Raw genomic sequence first — 25,113 nt, 5'->3', positions numbered from 1 at the left:
ATACTGTTCAAACTTTAATAAATCCGAAATTTTTTTGTCAAATAGTTTTTGGGGATTAATTAATAAATCAGACAGTTTTTTGCCAATAAAGGGTTGTTTTTGGCCGATAATGGCCTCCATATGTGTTTGTGTTTCTAAGGATTTAGAAAATATTCTATCCTATTTGGTAATAAACCTAGAGAATCTTTTATTTTATTTTATTTATCAGCTCAGGAAATCGTACAGTATCACTACATTTTTATTTTTTATTTTTAAAACAGTTTGGTTTGTATACACTGTATTGGTTTCATGTCTTAGATGTGTTCCAGTTTTTACCTTTTCTGTAAGATGTGTTCCAGGTCTTAGATAGCATCAGTTGGATCTCAAGTTCTAAAATTAATTAGCTTCGTTATAGGAATTCACCCAATTTTGATTTGAGTCTGATTGTGTTTGGAAGTGCCATTAAAACTTATGGTAAATAAAACATATCTTTTGGGATTGGCTTTATTTATTGTTGTTCATGGTTAAGACGTTTTCCTATGTTTGGAGATTTATATGGTTTCAATGCCTAAAGCAGTGTATCATAACTTTTCTTAAATTGAGGAAGCACAAAATAAATTAAGGTTAGGGAAGAAAAAAAAAATTAAGTAAACCAATTTATTTTTTATCTTTTCCGCTTCTTTTTTGTATTTTCTGACAAAAATGAAACAATCTTGGAAAGTCAATTCTTATATCTTTTAAGGTTATTTTCTAATGTACGGTGAAATATTCCTTTATCATAACTATCTTTTGTGAAAAAAAAGTTAACTTAGGTATATCTTGGAGACATTTTAGTGGTTGACCACCTGGTGGATGAATTATTTTTTATGAAATAATTTGTTGGCTTTTTGACTTTAGCGGTTGACTTTAGTGGTTCACTTTGTTTTCTTTTGCAGAAGTATATATTTTCACCCTTTGCTAATACATATATGTCTACTCATTTGCACCTTTTGCTAAGAAAAATGGTAACATTCATTAATATTTTCTTTTGTTGTTGTTTGGAGTCAAATTGTGTTTCTAATAGATTGATTTATTTTTATTTATTTAATGTTTGGAATGAAATTATTATTTTAAAACTATGTAGATGTGCAAAGCTTTTGTTATTTGTTAATTTTAATAAATAGATTCTTGGAAGCAAAGTACTAAGTGATTGATGTGTTTTATTGATAGTTTCCGTTGGAAACACAACCCATTTTGATAAATTGTTTAAATTGTTTAACTCATTTTGGTGGCGGAAAATGATTTGTAGGGTATTAGTTTCTATGTGATTTTATCTATGTGATTTTTGATAAATTGTTTATCTATGTGATTTTTTATTAATTTCTTGAATGAGCTCAATACAATTCAGTAGAGCTTAAGCTATCAATATGTTTAATTCCTAACAATAATGTAGGAGCCATTGAAAAAACTTTCAATAGGCTTTGGCCTCGTTTGGGAAGTGGCTATTTTAGTAGGCTATTTTAGTTTTTGGCTATTTTAGTAGGCTAAATTTTTTGTGTTTGGGAAGATGATTGGATTTTTTTGTAGTTGGATGTGATGTTTGTAAGAGAAAAAGTGAAATAATTATGGGTTTGATGTGATATTTTGTCTTATTAGCTATTTTAGCCTATTTTGTCTTTTTGTGATTTTTAGCCTAAACTAGGCTATTTTTTTTCTTCCCAAACACCCCCTTTGATAGTCAAATATGCCGATTTTTTTGACTTTTTTTGGTCCTTACTTTGTTGGTTTTTGGATTTTCTGGGTGCTTGATTATTAAAAAAAATAGAGGATAATTTCATGGCTTCTGAAATTGTGAGATTGGAGTGGTTGAGTTTGACTTTATTAAATTACAGAGGATAATTTCATAGCTTCTGAAATTGTGAGATTGAGTTTGTCCACTTCAGGTGCAACAATATATATTTGTTGACTTTACTGCTACACATGTTTCTACTCATTTGCACCATTTGCCAAGTTGGGATGATGTGGCATGTTGGACAATTTTAATATTTATTAATTTGTAAGATTCATTAGTAGGAATGGCAACGGGGCGGGGCGGGGCCGGGGATCACCCTCCCCGTCCCCGATCCCCGATGGCAGAACTTCCCCCCGTCCCCGTCCCCGTCCCCGACGGGGAACCAACTACCACCCCCACCCCCGCCCTCTAACGGGGATTGGGTTTCCCCGACCCCGAAAATCCCCGACCAAAAAAACAACATCAACAGAATATTTGGGCTCAAATACAACATCAATAACATAAAAAAAAAAAAAATCAACATCTCAACATCAACAGATTATTAACAACAGAGAACAAATCAACCACACACAAAAAAAAAAAATTGATAGAATAAGACAGATCTGAGAGAGAGATGGCCACGGTAGAGGCAAATCTGCAGATCGAGCAAATCTGCAGCGGTGAAGAGCTACTGAGGGACGATGGCCACGGCCGAGGCAACGGCGTCGGCAGATCGAGTCGACGAAGGATGTAGGGGCGTCGGAAGAGGCAACGGTGTCGGCAGAGGGAAGAAAGAGAGAGAGAGAGAGAAGGACGATCGGAAGAGTGAGTGAGGTGAGGGTGAGACAGAAGAAAAAGTGAGAGAAGAGAAGAGAGAGAGAGTCTGTAAGAGAGAGATGTTGATCTGTAAACATTGTAGATAGGAGCTAAACAATGAACATATATATAATATAATATTATAGATAGGACCTATAAGTTCACAGATATATAATATATAATATTATTGTTTATAGTGTAATCAAACCAAACCAAACATACATATATATATATATATATAAACTGTAATATGTAAATCGGGGGATAACCGGGGTGGGGGGCGGGGCCGGGGCCGGGGATGAAATATATATCACCGTCCCCGGCCCGAATATCACCGGGGATTTGTTTTTAAATACCATCCCCGGCCCGTCGGGGGTATTTTTCAGGGAAAAACCACTCTTATCGGGGACGGGGGGTCGGGTCCCCGTCGGGCCGGGTTGAAATTGCCATCCCTATTCATTAGTAAGATTCATTACTATTTTCATTTGATGTTGTTTGGATTCAGATTGTGTTACCAATACCTGAAAATGTTTGGAGTTAAATTATTATTTTCAAACTGTGGATTTATTGCAAATCTTTTGTTATTTGTTAATTTCAATAAATACATTCTTGGAAACACAACTCCTTTTGGTGGCGGAAAATGATTGTTGGGTTATTAGTTTGTCATATGTGTGATTTTTTTTTTCCAGTGTGATTTTTTATTAATTCCTTGAATGAGATATTTTATCATATGAATTAACTGTGGATTTCAAAATGATTGATGATTTTTTATTAGTTTGTCATATGAACTAACTTTATAAATTTTGCAGTTCCATTTAAACCTCTTTTAGTTCAATTAAATTCAACAAAGCTTAAGCCATCGATAGGTTTGATTCCATTTAAGTATCGATTGATTGCTTCATTTGGTTTCACTTGGTGAATTAAAAAAACTTTTGTATTTACATAAGTTATGTATTCCAAAACCTTTACAGGTTAACTTTTGTATTATGTATTACTGGATTAATATGTATTTACTGAAGTCAACTTTTGTATTACAGGTTTTGGCAATATTAAGCTGGAACGACCTCTGACATTATGGATAATGTAAGTTGTCTTTTTTAAAAAAGCTGGTACATAGATTTTAAAAAAACTTTTGTATTATAGGTTCTGATTATAAACTGTAATATTCGTTCCCTTTACTCATCGTCTTATAGGTTCTGATTAAAAAACTTTCCTCATTTTTTATAAACTTTTGTATTATAAACTGATTTTTTTATAAACTTTTGTATTATATGTTCTGATTATAAACTGATTAAAAAACTTTCCTAATTTTTTACAGCTAGATGGAGACTTACAACGAACTGTAATATTCGTTCCCTTTACTTATCGTCTTATAAAATTTCATTTTGTGTACATATCAGCTACTTATTTGTTTTTATATGTATAGGTTCAGTTTCTTCAACAAAGAAATGTCGATGTAGTGATTCGTGATGAGCATGATTTCAATGTCGTTCGTATTTCTAATGTCAGCCTAAAAATCACTTTCTTATCATTTTTTATTTATTTATTTTTATTTCTTATACTTTGGTTATTTTTTAAAGGCAATGGAAAAAGAAAATGCAAAGGCAATGTTGAAAGGAAAAGAAAATGGGTCTTATGCTTCCAAGGGCAAGGAAAAGGAAAATGCATGTCCAGCGGTATAGTTCTTAATGGTTTTTGTAAAGTCTTTTTTTTTTTTTTTTAAATTGTTAGTTTTCCTATGTTTGTATTTTAAGCCATAATTGTAGAGTGTTTTTGAAAATGCATGTATAATTATTTATTTTAAACCATAATTGTATTTTTATGGTTTAAACTGTGCACTTTTTTAAGTGTCTCCTGTATATATGTGTAAATCTGCACCACTTTTCAATGTAAGTGGGCGAAAATTTTGAGATAAGAGATAAAGAGAGGAGAGAGAAAATGGGCAAATTTTTTTTTTTTTTTTTTTTCCAGCTATGTGAATGGGGATACTTTATGAAGTTCATAAGTTGGCTGAACATTTGTTTGTTTGTATAACAAAACCATACAATTTATTATATAGATTATAAATGACAATTTTGAGTTATGTCATTTTTTTTTTTAGTTATGACCAATTTTCATCTTTAGTAATGACCTTCTTTACAAAAAATTTCTTTGTTTGATTTTGATGTTTTTTTATTTTTATGTATAGTTATAACTCAAAAAGTATGAAATTATGCTATTTTTTATTTTTATTTTTAGTCCCCTTGTGAGAGGTATCATTTTGACAACTTATTTTACATCTATAAATATAGAGAAGTGCTATTCAAATTTTAAAAAAATAATAATAATAAATTTATTGGGTAAATTATGCAAAGGGTCCCTATACTTTACACGATGTGTCAATTTATTTGTTTCAATTTGCTCGATTTTGCCCTTAATTTAACAGATTGTGTCATTTTAGTTCAATAAATAACGGTTGTCAAGTTTGGTAGACGGAAAGTCTACACAATATGTAAGTTTGGTCCATGTAGTCTACACAATGTGTCAATTTAGTCCCTGTTATTTTAATTTGCTCGGTTTTGATAGGAACTAAATTAGCACATTGTGTAAACTACAAGAACCAAATTGACACATAGTTTGACTTTCTGTCCACTAAACTTAATAAAGATTATGTATTGGACTAAAATGACACAATCCGTTAAATTAAGGGTCACTGATTGCAAGGGCAAGCGAAAGGAAAATGCATGTTTAGCGGTATGGTTGTTATGGATTTTGTACAGTTTTTTTTAGTTTTTATTTTTATATCTTCATATATTGTATTTTATTTAGCCATAATTGTATTTTATTTTTGAAACTATACACATTTTTTGGTGTCTCCTGTATATTCTTAGGAAGAAAGAAATATATAGAGGATACTTTATGAAGGAATATATAGTGAGAAAGGAATATATAGTGTCTCCTGTAAGTGCATGAGCCCTACAAGAAAATGGAGATACTTTATGAAGCTATTCTGCTGATCGAACATTTGTTCATTACTGTTACAAAACCACACAATTTATTATTATTATTATTATTATTATTATTATTATTATTATTATTATTATTATTATTATTATTATAAAACTATGGGTAGTCATGGGCAAGAGTATAATACATTTTCTCTAAATTCTTGGTATTTTCTTTGGACAGTGGAAAATGGTACTTGATAATATTTGCATTTTAAGCATTCAACGATTTAATATTCATATTTTAGGGACCCAATGGTTATGTTATATCAAGAGCTGCATTAGCTCAACGTGCACGACGAGAACGTGAAAGAAATGAAAATGCATGCTCTGCATATCAATCGAGACGCTGCTTGCCACAAGAACGAGAGAGATTAGGAGCATACGTTAAAGACTTTCCTTCATTAACACTGAGTCGTCGCAGTCATGCTTGCCTAGAACAGGGTACAAAGACACTTGCGGATACTTTGTTGGCACAAAAACGAACAATGGTTACACATGCATCCACGTGTTCGTTCTCTATGGAAAGTACATCTTTAGCTCGGAATTGGTAAAACATGTTTAATTCTTTAAATAACATTCTTACTTTTTCATGTGTATAAATTTTAATTTATGCACAACAAATATTTGTAGGCCTAATTCTACAGTCACATTTCTTCAAGAGGATCTATGTACAGATGATGAATTAGAAGATATGACTATAAGTACTGCGATTAACACTCAATCACACATGAATTCATGTCGTCATTCTCTCGGCAAGATGGATGTGTTATGTCCTTACTGTTCAGCCTTACATTGGATGGACGAAAAATTAGCACAATCATCTCAAAAGCGTCCCCTATTTGGAACTTGCTGTTCAAAAGGAAAGACTAGGCTACCTCAGCTTATGACACCCCCTCCACCGCTTCAAGCATTATATGATGGGGATGATGATCAAGCAAGATCGTTTCGACGTTATACTCGAGTATACAATGCAGCCAATGCTTTTACAAGTCTTGGTGCTACATTGGATCCAAGAGTACTAACGGGAAGCGGCCCTAAACCATTTATTATCCATGGGGAATTGCGACATCGAACAGGATCACTTCTACCACATTCAGCTTTAGAAGTTCGAAATCGTAGAAATCCTCACTTACAAAGGGATGTTCTCAAAACTATTCAAGATAGTTTGTTGCAAGTTAATGCATTCATAGACAAATTTCGCCAAGCTCATGCAATTTTGAATCAATTAGCCTTCACTAGACAAAATCTACCTGCTCATCTTCACTATAGTTCAGCAACAGACCGACGACGGTATAACCTACCAATTGCTGATGAGATTACAATTGTAATACCAGGTGATGGAACCGAGGTTACTGGGATAAGAGATGTTGTTTTACATCTACAGGGAAATAATGAACTGATACAAATTAATGAATGTCACCCAGCGTATTTGCCATTGCATTATGTTTTATTATTCTCGTATGGTGAGCTCGAATGGGAACCTGAGTTGAAATTGTGGGACGTTAAACATGATCGGCCTTCAACTGATCGACTTACTCAAATGGATTTTTATAGTTATCATTTGTTTGAGCGACCTACAGAGTATTCAACAATTTTGAGAGGTGGAAAACTATTCCAAGAGTTTTTGGTAGATGCTTGGGCTGCAACTGAGCAAAATCGGTTGACGTACTACAAGCTTAATCAAAAAAAAATTCGGGCTGAACTTTACCAAGATTTAAGTGATATCGATCCAGATGACTTGCGACCTAATCAAATTGGTCAAAGGTTTATTTTGCCATCTTCATTTACTGGTAGTCCTAGACATATGTTTGAAATCTTTCAAAATTCAATGGCTATCACGCGCTACAACCAGCACCCAGATTTTTTTCTCACCATGACTGCAAATCCCAATTGGCCAGAAATTACTTCAGCATTATTACCACACCAAAAAGCTATTGATCGTCCGGATTTGATTGCCCGATTTTTGAGCTAAAAAGAAAGTGTTTGATGAAGGAGATAGAGACAAACAAAGTGTTCGGTAATAAAGTTGCGCATGTTTTTACAATTGAATTCCAAAAACGAGACCTACCACATATGCATGCGCTTCTCTTTCTTAAAGGTCCAGATAAAATTCGAACATGTGCTCAAGTAGACAAATTAGTTTGTGCAAAATTTCTAGATCCAAAAGATGATCCTACACTTTTTGAAACTGTCAAGTGTTGCATGGTACATGGATCATGTGGTGCTCGAAATCCCCAAGCACCATGTATGGAAAATGGTAGATGTACTAAGAAATACCCTCGAGCCTTTGCAGAATCAACAACTATGGACCAAGATGGATATCCAATCTATCGTCGTCGCAATAGTGGTCAAGTATATACTGTGAGAGGACAGGAAGTTGATAACAGGGATGTGGTACCATACAATGCATATCTTTCTAAACGGTTCAACTGTCATATAAATGTAGAAGTTTGTGCTGGAGTGAGATGTGTTAAGTATATACATAAGTATATTTACAAGGGTTATGATCGCACAACAATGGTTTTGGGATTGATTAATGAGATTCAACAATATCTTGATGTGAGGTATATTGGACCACCAGAAGCTGCTTGGCGAATATTCGGTCACCATTTGCATGCAGAGATGCCAACAGTTGTTCGCTTGGCACTTCATCTACCTGGAATGCATCGTGTTCTTTTCAATCCTAATGACTCATTGGAAATGATTCTTTCTAGAGCTGCACAACAAAAATCGACTCTTACTGGCTTTTTTGATTATTGTGCTTCCAATGAAAATGAATGCCAATTCACTTACCAAGAATTTCCGCAACATTTTGTTTGGCTCAAGTCAGAACATAGATGGAAACCCAGAGAACATGGATATGCAATTGGTAGAATGTACTTTGCTAGCCCTAACTGTGGTGAAAGATTTTATCTGCGTTTGTTGTTAACTGTTGTCAAAGGGCCAATATCGTTTCAATGTTTACGTACAGTTAACAATGTTTTGCATGAGACGTTTAAATCAGCATGTGTTGCCAGAGGACTCTTAGAAGATGATGAAGAATGGATACAGTGCTTGAAAGAGGCTGCAGTTATGAAAACCGGATATCAATTGAGGAGATTGTTTTGTATTATTCTGACCCAATGTTTTCCACTACAACCACATGCGTTATGGAATCAATTTTCAATGCATATCTGTGATGATCTTGCACATAAGCTTCGTACATTGTTTGCCATTTCTAACCCAACTGAGGCTCAAATTGAAGATTATGGTTTGTATCTTTTGAATCAAATGCTTCAAGAATCAGGAAAGAGTTTAATTGACTTCCCGCCCATGCCACAACCTACAGCAAATTGGAGTGCAACAGTTGGTAACCGATTGATATTCGAACATCAACAACTACATAATGAGGCACAACAGACAGATGTGCAAATTACTATTGATCGCCTCAATAATGGACAACAAACTGCTTATAACGCAATCACCTCTTCAACCTTTGAAAGTAAAGGGACTATTTTCTTTTTGAATGGCGGTGCTGGAACGGGGAAAACATTTTTGTACAATACGATTGCATTAAAATGTCGCAACCTTGTCCATATTGTTGTTGCCGTGGCTTCATCTAGAATTGCATCATTGCTATTAGTAGGAGGTCGCACTGCACATTCAACATTTTCCATTCCATTGGATGTCTTGGAAAATTCAGTTTGTGGGTTTAGCAAGCAATCATTACAGGCTGAATTGTTTAGAAAAACAAAATTCATAATTTGGGATGAAGTTCCTATGCAACATAGACATTGTGTTGAGGCGATTGATCGCACACTTCGAGATATTTGTGATTGTGAAAAGCCATTTGGGGGTATCACTGTTGTTCTTGGTGGAGACTTTCGACAAATCTTACCAGTTATAACCAAAGGAGTTCGTGAGCAAATTGTGAATGCATCATTGAGACACTCTGTTTTGTGGAAGGATCTACATGTTTTATCTTTAGATTTGAATATGCCCTTGAATCATGCAAACCTTGGAAATGCTATTTTTGCAAAATTCTTGACGAAGGTAATACTCATTCGAACTTTGATTATACCATTTAAGGATATTTTGATTACACAATTTTTTAAATTTTATTTTATTTTATTTATTAGGTTGGAACCAATCCGCAAGAAATCATTAAAATTCCATCAACAATACACAGATGCCAGGATATAAAGGAATTACTCTCAGTAGTTTATCCACAATTGGATGTGGCAGATACATCAACCCCATCATTCTTAACGGAACGTACAATTCTTTCTGCACGAAATGATGATGTCAGTGCTATCAATATTGCTGCGTTGAATATTTTTCCAGGGAATACATATACGTATCTTGCTGCAGATAAGATGGCTGAAGATGATGAAATTGATCCTTCCATTACAAACAGATATCCTAATGAGTTTTTAAATTCATTGGATCCTCCTGGGCTACCAGCTTTTAAGGTAGAGTTGAAAGTGGGTTGTCCTATAATGTTATTAAGAAACATTGCACTGAAAGATGGACTGTGTAATGGCACAAGATTGATGGTATCAAGGTGCGACACTCGCATAATTGAAGCTCGAATCTTAACTGGAGAGAAGTTTGGCAATTTGGCATTTATACCAAGGATATCATTGACTCCGTCTTCTGCAGAAATGCCTTTCCGAATGACAAGACGTCAATTTCCAGTTCGATTGGCATACGCTTTGACCATTAACAAATCTCAAGGACAATCTGTGAAATTTGTTGGGGTTGATTTGCGTACACCTATTTTTAGTCATGGGCAACTATACGTGGCATTATCCAGATGCACATTTTTCGATCGTATAAGTATCCTCCTCCCTAATGATGAGCCAGATTCCACTACAAATATTGTTTACCCTGAAGTTTTGTTATGAAGACCTTTCAGAATTGTGGGAAAGAACAAATTTGAAGACATTATTAAACACATATTTTTGTAAAGTATATACATTTTGTAAAGCAGACGATAGCTATGACCCACTTTTTGTAAAGCTTTCCACCTATGTGGACTTTGTTGTATTTCAAATATTTTTGTGAAGCCTTTTATACCCCTATATTTTTGCATTTCCATAATAGCTAAGTTTGATTTAAGAGTGCTGACTTGATCTTTTACAATTGAGTTATTATTTTGGACATGTAAGTTGATTTATTACTTTGGACATGTAAGTTGTCACTACTTTGGACATGTCAGTTGTCACTACTTTGTATACACTTTTTTATTTTTTTTCCTTTTTGTATAAAATTATGTTCTCTTTTATTGTCATAGGATGATGGAGATTTGCACCAAACTGTTATATGGGCTCTCTTTACTCATCTTCTTTTTTCATTGAGAAAATTACAAATCAATGAGTTTTTAAATATTTTGTGAAGTTATCACTTATTTATAATTTTTCTTATTTAATTTACTCTTCTTACTATACATTTTCTTTCAAGTATTGATACTAGCAATACTTGATGGCTATTAGATGACTTTAAAATCTTTTTAATTTGACTATTTTGTAAAGCAACAATTTGTATTCTATAGTTGATGTAATTGATGATTTTCACATTAATTTGACAAACCATATGAGTTGCAGGAATTATTTTTTTTTACCATTTATTGTTGGGATGCTATGGCATAGAGTTGATTTCTTCTTCATGATATGATGCATTTAGTTTTTCAATGCTTTCCGTATCTTGATTGGAAAATTATTTCAAAATATTTGATTTCCGTATCTTAATGTGAAAACAATTTCTAAAGACTACTATTTACGAGGTTATGGTATTTATGTTCTGTGTATTATATAGATTTCAATCAGATATTTGTGACTTGGGGTACTATGACACTCACCAATGTATTAGGTGTTAGCCACAAACTAATGGTAGGAGTGCTGACTTGAACTTTTATCAGGTGCTACAGATTCTACAAATTTTAATATGATACGTACAAATTACAACTGCATTTTATTTTCAATATTATTTACACCGTACCTTTAGGTACGGGCATACACTAGTACATCATAAGGTAAGTTAATACTAATAAAATTGTGTTGTTATAAAACGACACCAAGCATTTCTATTGCCAGGGAAAAATCTGCTGCTTATAGAGCATTCAGTGAGGCGATACAAAAAGCACGTACAACACAGTAAAGAAAGAAGTTAGTCTGGAAACAGCCATTCCAGCACTGGCAATATATAGCTTTTCGAATTTCAAATTTCAAAATTTTAAAATTATTTCTAATCTAGCTGGATCCAACTCCTCTCGTAAATTTTGAATTTGTTTTTTAAAAACGGTATACCCTAAAATATCGCCGTCCCAATCGGCACCCCTATAAACCCCACCTCTCTTCACCCGCTTCTCCTCCATCCCTGATCTTCTCTCTCTCTTGCCCAGGCGTCTTTGTATACGTCTCGGCATTTTCTCTCCATCCTCTCTCTCTCTCGCGCTCTACATTACCAGTAAATAGTTTCAACAACCCACCACACCCATCGAAAATGAGAGAGTGCATTTCGATCCACATCGGCCAAGCCGGTATCCAGGTCGGAAACGCCTGCTGGGAGCTTTACTGTCTCGAACATGGTATCCAGGTAATTCTCTCTCCGATCTCTCTTCCACAAGCCCTAATTTTTGTTTTTCTTTCAAATTTGATCATGTTATTGTTAGATCTGTGAGATCTGTGTGATTTACATTCTGGGTTTTGGTTGATTTGGCAGCCTGATGGCCAAATGCCCAGCGACAAGACCGTCGGTGGTGGTGACGATGCCTTCAACACCTTCTTCAGTGAAACCGGCGCCGGAAAGCACGTCCCTCGCGCTGTGTTCGTAGATCTGGAACCCACTGTCATCGACGAGGTCAGAACCGGAACCTACCGCCAATTGTTCCACCCTGAGCAACTCATCAGCGGCAAGGAAGACGCCGCCAACAACTTTGCCAGAGGCCATTATACCAGTAAGCAAAAACAAAACAAAACAAAACAAAACCCAGATCTTCATTTCATTGTTTCTTCAATTGTTTTTAATGGGTTTTGTGTTGATTTTTGTCTACAGTTGGGAAAGAGATTGTGGATCTGTGCCTGGATCGTATCAGGAAGCTTGCTGATAACTGCACTGGGCTTCAAGGGTTCTTGGTGTTCCATGCTGTTGGTGGTGGGACTGGATCTGGCCTTGGATCTCTGCTTCTTGAAAGGCTTTCTGTTGATTACGGAAAGAAATCGAAGCTTGGATTCACTGTTTACCCATCTCCCCAGATCTCAACCTCTGTTGTTGAACCCTATAACAGTGTCTTGTCCACTCACTCTTTGCTTGAGCACACTGATGTTGCTGTACTCCTCGACAATGAGGCCATCTATGACATTTGCCGCAGATCTCTCGATATTGAGCGACCCACCTACACCAATCTCAACAGGCTCGTCTCTCAGGTATTAGAATCGTTAACTTTTTAATTATAGGTTGTTTATATCGAATAGATCGAATGGATCTCTGATTTTGTGTTTGTGTGCAGGTGATTTCATCGCTGACTGCTTCTCTTCGTTTCGATGGAGCTCTGAATGTGGATGTGAACGAGTTCCAGACCAATTTGGTCCCATACCCAAGAATTCATTTCATGCTTTCTTCATATGCCCCTGTTATCTCTGCAGAAAAGGCCTACCACGAGCAACTCTCGGTTGCAGAGATCACCAACAGTGCATTCGAACCGTCTTCTATGATGGTGAAATGCGATCCTCGCCATGGGAAGTACATGGCTTGCTGTTTGATGTACAGAGGTGATGTGGTGCCCAAGGATGTCAACGCTGCCGTGGCCACAATCAAGACCAAGAGGACCATCCAGTTTGTGGACTGGTGCCCAACCGGGTTCAAATGTGGTATCAACTACCAGCCACCCACTGTGGTTCCTGGTGGTGATCTTGCTAAGGTTCAGAGAGCAGTTTGCATGATCTCCAACTCCACAAGTGTTGCTGAGGTGTTCTCGAGGATTGATCATAAGTTTGATCTGATGTATGCGAAGAGGGCTTTTGTGCACTGGTATGTGGGTGAGGGTATGGAGGAAGGAGAGTTCTCTGAGGCTAGGGAGGATTTGGCTGCTCTGGAGAAGGATTATGAGGAAGTTGGGGCTGAGTCTGCTGAAGGAGAAGATGAAGAGGAAGGAGAGTACTAGGCTTATTGCTTGTTTGAATTGAAACCAATGGACTCAATTGGTTTACAATTTGGATTGCAATTTGCCTTTTTAGATTTGTGTTTTTGGTGGTTTGTGTCTGTGTTCTGTTTTTTGAATAATCTGTGTTTGTTTGGTGTTCTGAACTAATGATGATGGTTATGATATTTCTATGGTTGTTTGTTGAATGAAAATTTCTGTGGAAGTTCTGTTGAAATAGTATATTGCTGCTTTTCTTGTTGAATTTAAAGTTGCTGTTTAATCGCTATAAAATTGCAAGATACAAACATTTTGAATGAAGCATAGCGTTGGTGCAATTTTGCAGAGATCCAATGGTTTGGGGAAACAACACTATACTTTTGCAGCTTGTGTTTATATTAGAATTTTAACTCTGTTGCACCCACATTATCAAATTTATATAAACAATCATTTGTACTAACAAGTCATATGTTCTGATTGGGAGCAATAATATGGGATGATGCTGCTCTAATAACAGGCAGCTCCTAATTTGGTAGCGGGATCAAAATCCATGAATTTTAGGGGTGGTTTGGCGTAACATATTTTAGTCTATCTGTTTATTTTTTTTTTTTTGTTCATATCAATTAATATCTTCTCTTTATTTTTTTATATATTTTTTTATAAAAAGTCAAAAAGTACATTTGTTTAGGAAGAGAGTCTAGATTTTCGGCCACACAAGCCTGTTGCACCCGCACCTTTAAAACGACATCGTTTTGGAAGAAATTTCAATTTAAAAAAAGAAAAAAAAAAAGAAGCTAAACAGAAACCAGAGGAGAGGGGAAGAAGAGGGGGGAAGTCTTTTGAGTTGCAGAGTCTTGAGGATTTGTCTCAAGGTCTCGAGATTTGGTGTTGCAGCAGCAGCGGCGACCAAGGTTAATGAACGACGGCATCGCCCCACAATCATATCTTACTACTCTTCTCACTTCACCCTAACCCTAGATACACAAATCTCCATGGACGAACTAAGGGAAGAACGGGGTAGAAATGGCGCCGGCAAAAGGCATAGATCCCGTTGCAACGTCTTTGAAGAGATGGTTTTCGATCTTCTCTCTTTGAATCACATTGCATTCGAAGATCTCTCTAAAGGCCCGAATTTATTATTTTCACGAAAATTTCTTCTTTGAAACTGCTTTTGTATGTTGGTCTAAGAAAGAAATTTAGTTTATTGGATTTAGGATTTCGAAAATTTTAGAGTGTTGGACTGAAAATTTTGATGTTTTTGTGTTCTCAGAGTAGAACAAAGCAACTATTTTTTGGGTTTTGAAAATGTTGTCAAGGGCGGGCCATGCAATATATGTATATATATACATATTGCATAACAGAAATGCATGTTGGCTGCGGTTTTTTTTTGAGTTGATTTATGTCGCTTAGTTGAATGATGATTATTTTAAATTTTGGCTGTGATTTTGAATCTAATAGATGAAGGGTTATTCCCGGGGCCGCAGCTATTGGATGCCCGCGGACGGTTCTTCCGAGTTGAATCCCTCTAAGTGAGAAGAGGACTGCCTCTATTTCGTTGAGAAGAAGTAGAGATTTCTATAATCGGAACTTCTCAAAATTTGGTTTCAACATTTCACAAATTTCATCATTTTTACAAATTACTTTGATTTTTTTGGGTTGTTGAATCGAACATTTCAACTGGAATCAACCCAAAACCATCATGGCCAATAAAGAACTGCAAATGCTGTGGATGAATTTCAATGGATGGAACTTGTTTGGTACCAGAACAGAAATCTTCCATGATCAAATTCAAGTAATCCTCTTTAATGGGTTGTTGCTCTACCTCCAAAACCAGACCTTCATCTTTATTACATTCCAACTCAAAGGACTTCCCCCCTCTTCTTCTCCCTTCCTCTCTCTCTTCTTCCCCTCCCCTCTGGTTTCTGTTCAGCTTTTTTTTTTTTTTTTAAATTGAAATTTCCCCCAAGATGTCGTCGTTTTGGGGGTGCAGCAGGGAGGGCGGCAGGCTTGTGCGGCCGAGGATCCGGACTCTTATTTAAGACATCCCAAACCACCCCTTAACCTGCCAGCCAGTCCTATTGCACTCGCTAGTTTTACAGTCTTGCTAAAATTCATGAATTTTGATTTCGAAGCTTGACATTTCTTTACTTGATTCAGATATACATATACACTGCTGAGTAGTGATTCTTCCACAATGTTAATTTGACTGCTTCTTTGTTTAGGGATCATTCTCCGTTCAGTGAACACTATCACTTGAATATTTGGTGAAATTGTTTATAGTTTAATGGGAGACTCCAATTTCAACCTACCATAATTGAATAAATTCTATTTTGTGGGGGTAATTCTTAATTCTGAAAGGAAAATGATTTGGAAATAATTTTCATACCGCGTTCGTTTGGCATGTCTCTTAGGGCTAAAATAACTATATAAAATAAAATAAGTTATTTTAGTTAAATAGAATAAAATGTTAAAATTTTTTATTTTCACACTTAATTATTTCCGTACACACTTAATGAAATATTATTTTAATAAAAATTATACTTTAAATTAAAATGACCATAATAAATATTTACTAGTATTCATAATATTATATGAAAATATTTTTTATACACATCTTTTAAAAATAAAATATATCTCAATGTCTACCTTTTGTTTCAATCTATGATGAAGGCGTGTTACCTCAAATCTATGCCGATCGTTCTCACCGCTTAAGTTTGCTTTTGTCTTTTGAAATTTAAGGTTTTGAGTTTTACTGCACTTTGGGCGTAATTAACATGACATTTTATGATTACTATGTTTAACTTTTAATGATGCAATGTAATATTATTGTTTTTTTTTTTGTTTCAACAATATTTCTCATCTTCAACAATATTTTAGAGGGTTTTCAATAGTATTTTTAATAGACATTCAATAGAGTCTTCAATGGAGGACTTCGTCTTCACTTCACTTCACTTCACACTGTGGTTTTGAATGATCTTCACGTGGGTCTACAATGGGTTTACAAATCTGGAAGTATAGTCACTCAACAAGTGTATAGAAAGGAGAGTTGAGTGGTGTGTGTACAATTATTATGAGTGAATGACATAATTGTAACTTTAGTGTATGTGTTGAGAAAATTAATTAATAATCAAATTAATAAGTATGTGTACTGAGAGAAGATGTGTACCGAGATAATTAAGTGTGTGAAAATAGAATTTTCCCAAAATGTTACATCCAACCTATACTCATTCATTTTTTTTTTCTACAAAAGTCAAAAATCAAAAAGTCTATCCAAAAATAAAATCAAAAAATTTATCTAAAACAAAATTTTTTAACTCTAGACTATAATAACCAAAAAGTTATAAAATCAATTCAAATCCCAAACTAGCTCACAAAAAGCTCAACCAAAATGATGAGACCGTTTGTTTGTTTTTTTTTCTTTTTTTAAATGGGTGTTGGAACAATTATATTTGTATATTACCTACCCATGCCTAAAATATTATGGAGATGTTGGCGTAGAGATGTTGACACTGAAACTCATCATCTTTTTCATTTTATTGCTTCAAAGCCAAGGCTTGTAAAGAACATCTGTAGGACTACTTGGTGTTGACGCAAGAATCCGACATAGCCCGGCATCAACATAATGCCATGTACTAATTAATGGAGAAATCTACGATGTATATCTTTTAAAATGGTACCGTTCCAAAAAAAAAATTTTATTTTTAAAATGATATATATTGTAAAAAAATTATAATTTTTTATGATAAATGTTATAATTGTTTATAATGTGTGTTATAATATTTTGTAATAAATTATAAATAATAAATTTATGGTGTACACCTTAAAATTAGGGATGATAATATTATAGTACTTTGTGATTTTTGCTATAATTTTTTAGTGAAAAAAATTTGTGACTTTTGTAGTGAACAAATTATGATATTTTGTGGTTAAATTATGAAATTTTGTGAAAAAATTATGAAAATACCATATGCATTTTTTTAAGGTGCATATTATAAATCTCTCCTAATTCATGCACGATTGTCATGAAATTTTAAATTTAAGAACCCTTAATCTTTTTGATCAATTGTATATTTTTGTGCAAATTAAATATTATTCAATTTTGATGATTGCATAATGCAAAATGTGAAACTCTTAAAATATAACTTGACAGCTTACTTTAAAAATTGTTAACTCCCATAAGTATTAGAACTTTCTTTAGAAGTGACATTTTTACACCTTTAAATTTGACATATTTTAAAACAAACATTTCAACTAAAATATCAAATTTATTATCATTTTAATTTAATCTTTTTTATCCCTCCAAGAAAACTCTCTCAAAGTGAAACCCATTAATAAACAAACCATAAATAATGATTTGAAAGTTCACTAGTCGTGTGTCAAATTTGAAAGTGAGAAAAGCATGCTAAATGACAAATAAAATTATGACATTGTGCTAAAATATTGAACATCTTCAAATTTGATTATCTTAGAGCATTTTTAATGCTGATTTTTTTTTTCTTATTAAATTTGAATAAAAATTTAAGCAAAAACTTCTTATGATATCGAGCATTCTAACAATTTTTTTTTATTTTTCATCAAATCACCGGTCGACTAGGAAGATGCCCAACTAGTTAATCGGTTAGTGTAAATTTACTAAAAGTCTGAAACAAAAAAGAGGTTGTCCAGGAAGACAAGTGGCCGATGGTTTGGTGTATTGTGAAAAGCTTCACACATTCTCAATTTGATAAAAAAATTAAGAAATCCTTAATTTAATATTAACGCTAGAACAGTAAAAGAATAAACGTTAGGGACGCTGTTACTTGTACTAAATTTGACATCATCTTTGGAGATGATGTTAGATTGGTTAATGATCATTGAAGTTTAGGATCATGATTCCATCACCAGAGATATGGCCAATCCTACCATGCCTAGGGATGGCAATGGATAACCTACCCTGTGGGTATTCATGGAGACCCAACCCAAATACATGGGTTTTCCCCTCTTTTTCTTATCCATTGGGTAGGGTAGGTGATATTCTTTAAATATCCACAGGGGATGGGTTGGGGATGGGTACCCACTAATTTCCCCATATGTTTTTTTTTTTTTTTTTTTTTTTTTTTTTTTTTTTTTTTTAAGATTCACAACTAAAACTAAATATACATTCAATCTTTTTTTTTTTTTTTTAATTTTTTCAGGTTCACAACCAATTTTTTTTTTTTTTTTTTTTTTTTTTTTTTTTTTTTTTTAAGATCCACAACCAAAGCTAAATATACGTCCAATCTTTTTTTATTTTATTTTTAAGGTTCACAACCATTTTTTTTTTAATTTTTAAGATTCACAACAAAAGCTAAATATACATTTAATTTTTTTCCTTTTTTTAATTTTTTTTAAGGTTCACAACCATTTTTTTTTTTTAAGATTCACAACCAAAGCTAAATATATATTTAATTTAATTTTTTTTTTTTACCAAAGCTAAATATATATTTAATTTTTTTTTTACCAAAGCTAAATATATATTTAATTTTTTTTTATAAAGGTTCTGACTTTGTTATATAAATTTAAAGGTTCTGACTTTTTTATAAAGGTTCTGACTTTGTTATATACTCCATGTGTGGAAACTTTATTTCCATTTATACTTTTTTTTTTTAAAAAAAAATTTAAATTCTGAAAAGAAAACAACTTCCAATCGTTTGCCATATCGCTGCAATATTTAAGGTAATTAATTGATGGTTATCAATTATACATGGAACTACATGGTTGGAAGAGCTAAAGGTTCTGACTTTGTTATAATTTATATATTTAGTTTTGGTTGTGAATCTTTAAAAAAAAAAATTAAATATATATTTAGTTTTGGTTATAATTTAAATATATATATTTTAAAGAGTAGGTAACTCATCCAATATATAAATTTTTTTTTTACCAAAGCTAAATATATTTTTTTTGTTAAAAAAAATAAAAAATAAAAAATAAAAAATAATAAAAAAAAATTGTTAACATTAAATATATTTAAAAAGAAAGAAAAAAGATTGAAGGTATATTTAGTTTTTGTTGTGAACCTTAAAAACAAAAAAAAAAAAAAAAAAAAAAAAAAAGTGGTTGTTAACATTAAATATAAAAAATAAAAATGGGGATTAAAGTGGGTTGGGAAAAATCCATACCCATTAAAAAATGGGGAGGGTGGTACCCATGGAGAATGGGGAATGGGGAATGGAAAAAATTTATTATAGGGGAATGGGGATGGGGAATTAATATCCACCCCATTGCCCCCCATTGCCATTCCTAACCATGCCATGTGCTTGCCTATGATGTTGAAACGTCTCTAATAATCCAACATGTAGAAGGCAAAAGGGTTAGTCTAGCTGGTCAATTGGTTTGTTCAGTTCAAGTTTATTCTTGTTGCTTCTTTTGGTTTGCTCGAATCATACAATTAAGGGATCTTGTTTAATTTTCAAATTCACATTCCTGAGGACCATAGGTCATGGTTCCCACTTATGGAAAAAGATTCTAATTTTAAGTCATGAATGTTTTGCGATTAATTTTTAGTTTAAAAATAAGTTTCAAAAAACAAGAAGGGTCATCTCTACGAATCTATCATTTTTTTAAAATATAATTTTAATCGCTATTTAAAAAGAACAAAAGAGAGGTCCAATTTGTCATGTTTCATCAGCTAATGAATTTTTGCTTCCTCCTAACTGTACAGCAAAAATTACACATGATGACCTTCTTCTTCTCTGTTTACATGTCTTTTTTTGAGTCCTTACTTCTAAAGAAAGCAAACTGAAACACCAAACCTAACTCCAACCCTTCAGGAAATCTTTTTGGCTCTTTACCACATTCTTTGTCTTCAAAATCTGGTGCAGTCCTCCTGCCAAAAGTGAAAGGAATAAAAAGAAGAAAAAAAAAAAGGAAACAATTAGAATTGACTATTTATTGTATTCAAAATTTGTATAACAATGCATTGATGACCATAACTCTATTTTAATCTATTTCAATTTTGAATTTTTTAAAAAAAAAACTAAACAAAAACATTGAATCAAGTAGCTTTTTTGTTTTTTGTTGATGTTTTTACTTTTTACCTATTTTATCTCTGCAAATCTCTTCATGTTTTACACTAACACGTTGTATATTAAATTCCATCCAAAATTGAAATTTATATATATATATATATATATATATATATTGTTACTCTTTGGTAGTTTTGCAAAATAATAGCAAGTCTCAATTCCAGAACCAGCAACAAATATAAAAGATTCAAAATGGAAGGAAATAATTTTAGGCTTTAAATTCAATGAATCAAGAAAATCAAAATTGTTTGGTAAGCAAGAGATTTCGGCCGTGTTTGATTTGTTTTTCAAAAAAATTCTTTACAAACAAATTTTTAAGAGTAATCAAATCAAACAAATTTTTTTAAAAAAAATCTTAAAATTTTATTTGATTACCTACTTTTCAAAATCTCTCTCTTATATCAAATCAATCATTTTTTTTAAACTCTCTCCTCAAAATAATTTTTTAAAATAATTTTTAAAAAAAGACGAACCAAACAAATTTTCAAACATTTTATCTCAAAAAATACTCTACAAACACAAACCAAACACAACCTTCAATTCCCCCAAAAGAATCAAAGTTTGAATTCAACAAATCAACACAAATCATGTATATCATACAAGCAAACAAACCAAAAAATAGAGGAAAATGAAGAGGACGAACCTCAAATGGTTCAGTGTACGGTCTTGCCGCTGAGAGGCGAAGCAGGCAAGATCGGCCTCGAGAAAAGCACGACATCGACATGCGAAGAAGCCAGCTGGTGATGATGATGATTACCAGAAATCTTATCTTTGGCACTCAAACCCTCACCGATATCCTCACCAATGTGCAAATCTTCCTCTCTGATCCTCAGAATTTGGCTGTGCACATGAAAAACCTTCTTCGGCGTCCATTGCCCAAGCTTCGACACCGACCTCGGCGACTCTATCTCCTCCGACGATCCAATACTCTCTTGATCCGTCTCCACCTCCGCATCAAACACCTTCGACATTCCACATGATCTCCGATCAACCTTCCGATCCGACAATTTCTTCCTCTCTTCGTTAATCATCATCGACAAGAACTCCTTTGATTTCTGTAGATCAGAACCTATTGATTCGTTCACAGGCTTTTTCACAGTCATTTCGATTCGAGTCGAATCGATTCGAATGCTTGAAGATCTTGAAGAAGGAACAAACAAGAACAATTTTGGCGGCAAAAAGGCACAGGTTAGCGGCGCAATGCAGCAATCAGGAATTTGGAATACACAACACGCACGGGGCAAGGTGGTGTATATATAGGGGGGAAGAGTGTGTTACGGTGTGAGTGAGTTGATAGAGATGCAGGCGGAGAGTCTTTCGGTGTGAGTGATGAGGTGTTCAACATTTATTTGACTTTGGTTGTGACCCGGCTTTGAGATTTCGACACGTGTCTTGTGGGTGAGAATCACGTTCACGCTATTTCACCGATACACATTACATGTGGTTGATTTGATCCACGGATATGAAGACCAGTCCAAACCGCTAGCGTTGTGATTGGAACAACTTTCGGATCCTGCATTTTTTTGCCACGTCACTCCTCTCTCTTCCCTCCACCAAGAGATTAGCAATAAGGTGTCTCCGTTGGGGAGGTGGGTTAATTTTTTGATTTTTTAATTATTTTAGTTTGCTTGTCTTGGGAAGAGATTTTTGATTTTTTTGATTTTTTTTTTAGAGAGGAGTGTAATGATTATGGGTTAGATTTGATGTTTTATTTTTTGTGACTAAAATAACCTATTTTATTTTTTGTGACTATTTTAACCCCTAACTTACCAAAACTAACTTCACAAACTATGCCTTAGTATATCACATTTATTTATTTATTATATTATATGTTAATATTACATTAATATGATAAGTATCATCACTTATGTTTGATTTTAATCATATAATATTAAGAGAAAATATCAAATCGATGAAAATTTGAAAAAATAATTACAAATCAATGAAAATTTTTATAAATATTAATAATCAAAATTGTAAATTTTTTCATGAATGCATAATTTTTTTATTGACATACACTACGGAGCAATTACTCCTAATATTAATAATATATATAAAATAATAAACAAAATATGATTCATCTATCTATTTATTCAAATTATAATAAATGTTCAATTTGTAAACTAGGGTCCTTGAGATTGACACTAAAATGAGTTACTCATCTCACTCACAGTTTACAAATTTAAATGAAAAACACTTATAGAGTAAATTATATTTTTTTCTTATCAATTTTTATTTAAAATTTACTTTGGTTTTCACACTTTTAACAATTTAATTTTTAAATTTCAACTTTTGTTTCAATATGGTTATTCTGTTCAAAATTTTAAAAAGTATAATTTAAGTACAAATTTAAAAATAAAAATATATATTGTCCAATTTTTAAGTTGTAGTGTATACGATTTTATTTTATTTATGGCAATTCGAGTGTCCACGTACCTAGAACATAAATAAAATGTGACCATGATATTAGGCCACGTAATTATTATGTCCAATTAATTAAATTAACTAAAGTGGGGAACAGGTGGCGTGATGTTGGGGATTGGCGTTGGGCATTCCTTATCGGATTCGCTTCAATTTCAAATATTATGGTAAAATCATCACATGAGATTTGATTACATTTCAATTTATTTGTGATTAATGATATATAGAAAATGGGAGTGGGATGTTAAAGTTTATAATAAATTAAAAATTAATATATAACTTAGCATGTTGTTTTAAATAAAATTATCTTTTTTGTTAAAATATTATTCTATAATGATACTCTTGTAAATGAGCTCATGTTTGTCATATGATAATTGTGATTAAAAGTTGGCTTTTTAATTTTTTTTTAAAACTTTTTTTGAAAAAAATGTAAAAAAGGTCAAGAGGGAATATGACATAAAATAAAGAAAAATGAGTTAGACCCCCTTTTGTGGAGGACCCCCACGACCCCCTCACTGATCTATACCACTCATGATGTGTGGGGTCCACTCATTTATATGTGGGGTCCACATCATGAATGGTGTAGATCACAAAGGGGTTGTGGGGGTCCTCCACAAAGGGGCTCCCTATCATTGCTGATCAATTAAAAGTCAAAAATTAGTTTTTAATCATATTCTCAAATTGACCCTAATACTTGTACACAAAAAAGTTCAGCAGTATAAATATTTGTATCTTTCCTTTGCACCTAAAAAAAAAAAAAAAACTTGTACACAAAAATTCAATAACTCTCAGGCTTTTGGTGTTGAAGTTTTTTTTGAAGTTGAATTATTTATTTGCCATAGTTATGGATAAGTTTTTAAAGGAATTAAAGTCATCATCTTGTACAAGTAATACAGTTATTGGCTTGTATACTTCTGAGTTTGTTGATTGAGTGTGCATATATTAAAAAATAAATAAATATTTTGATATGATGAACCATCTTAAAATTATAAAGAAGTAGGTCAATAATTAAGTTTTCAGTTTTATTGTTTTACTTCTTTCCAAATATTGAATGGAAAATGTTGTGTATTGACAAAAATTCTGACTCCACTTCTGCTTAAAGTATTTTTAATGGAAAATATTATAATAATATTGTCATTATTATAATTTAGTAATGAATAGTAAAAAATTATAAAATTATAACAATGGTGTTTCAATGGTCAGATTCTATTTTGGCAAAATCAAACATAGAAATTAGTGTGTGCGGAACGACCGGCCGGACGTCCCAAATATTTCAATTTCTGTGTTTGATTTTGTAAAAATGGTGATTTTGCAAAAAATTATCTATTTTGCTAAAAGGGGGAGGGAAGGAGGTTTTGCTTGATTTAACATATATGACAACTGCAAAATCTTGTGTGTTTGTCAAATTTGGCAAGTGCTATATGGCACCATTGGAGCACCAATTTCTTCTCAAACTACCAAATTATAACAATAATAGTTCTAATAACAAATCATTAAAAATGTTCTTTTGCGACTAACTCAGAGTACATGAAAATACGTACATAACATATCAAATGAAAGAAAAATGCAACAGACCCCACCCCAGTGACCCCAGCCCCACATGGCTGTGGGTGATTGGAAGGAAAGAAAAAAAAATAAATAAATAAATTGGCCAATGATAAAATACTGGGGTGCGCCTCACTGGATCCCTAGCACCGTTGCCAAATGAAATGGAAAGAAAAAATATGATTCCATGATCATAGAATTACATAACAAGAGAAACATACATTAACAATCAAATGAAACATATATGATCACTAAAATTTCTACACCAATGGATAATACTCTTATGTGGGCACTTGTAATTTTTTTTTTTTTAGAAATTAATTACTATCACGTTTTATTGACCATATTTATTTCCTTACAAGTTTCAGTGATTATTTTATTATTTTAATTGTTTACGTAGTTGCCTTTTATTTTGATAATGATTTTTTTTAAGACTTTATATAATTATGTATT

At 33.1% G+C, this 25,113-nt stretch overlaps 2 protein-coding genes and 1 non-coding gene across 3 annotated transcripts; 2 read left to right on the top strand and 1 right to left on the bottom strand.

Annotated features, from left to right (window-relative positions):
* The first annotated feature begins 7,605 nt into the window (after nucleotides 1-7,605).
* On the top strand, nucleotides 7,606-10,418 carry LOC114308706 (ATP-dependent DNA helicase PIF1-like). The gene is made up of 3 exons (XM_082921325.1): nucleotides 7,606-8,731; nucleotides 8,819-9,564; nucleotides 9,651-10,418. The coding sequence occupies exons 1-3, from the start codon at nucleotides 7,606-7,608 to the stop codon at nucleotides 10,416-10,418; spliced, it is 2,640 nt and encodes an 879-aa protein (XP_082777451.1).
* Nucleotides 10,419-11,572: 1,154 nt separating this feature from the next.
* LOC114307752 (tubulin alpha chain) lies at nucleotides 11,573-13,889 on the top strand. Its single transcript, XM_028253171.2, has 4 exons — nucleotides 11,573-12,108; nucleotides 12,235-12,469; nucleotides 12,568-12,938; nucleotides 13,022-13,889. Exons 1-4 carry the CDS (start codon nucleotides 12,016-12,018, stop codon nucleotides 13,673-13,675), a joined length of 1,353 nt encoding a protein of 450 aa, XP_028108972.1. The 5' UTR covers nucleotides 11,573-12,015; the 3' UTR covers nucleotides 13,676-13,889.
* Nucleotides 13,890-20,214: 6,325 nt separating this feature from the next.
* LOC114307769 (uncharacterized) lies at nucleotides 20,215-22,013 on the bottom strand. The gene is made up of 2 exons (XR_014346963.1): nucleotides 21,338-22,013; nucleotides 20,215-20,495 (listed from the first exon to the last, which is right to left on the bottom strand). It is a non-coding gene; the product is annotated as an uncharacterized LOC114307769 (transcript).
* Between the last annotated feature and the right edge of the window lie 3,100 nt (nucleotides 22,014-25,113).

The sequence above is a fragment of the Camellia sinensis genome, chromosome 1 (assembly GCF_055761805.1).
Source record: "Camellia sinensis isolate YWXY chromosome 1, ASM5576180v1, whole genome shotgun sequence".
In the NCBI taxonomy this organism is placed as follows: Eukaryota; Viridiplantae; Streptophyta; class Magnoliopsida; order Ericales; family Theaceae; genus Camellia; species Camellia sinensis.
Note: the sequence above shows the minus strand (reverse complement) of the source record. Positions and strands in the feature narration are given on the sequence as shown.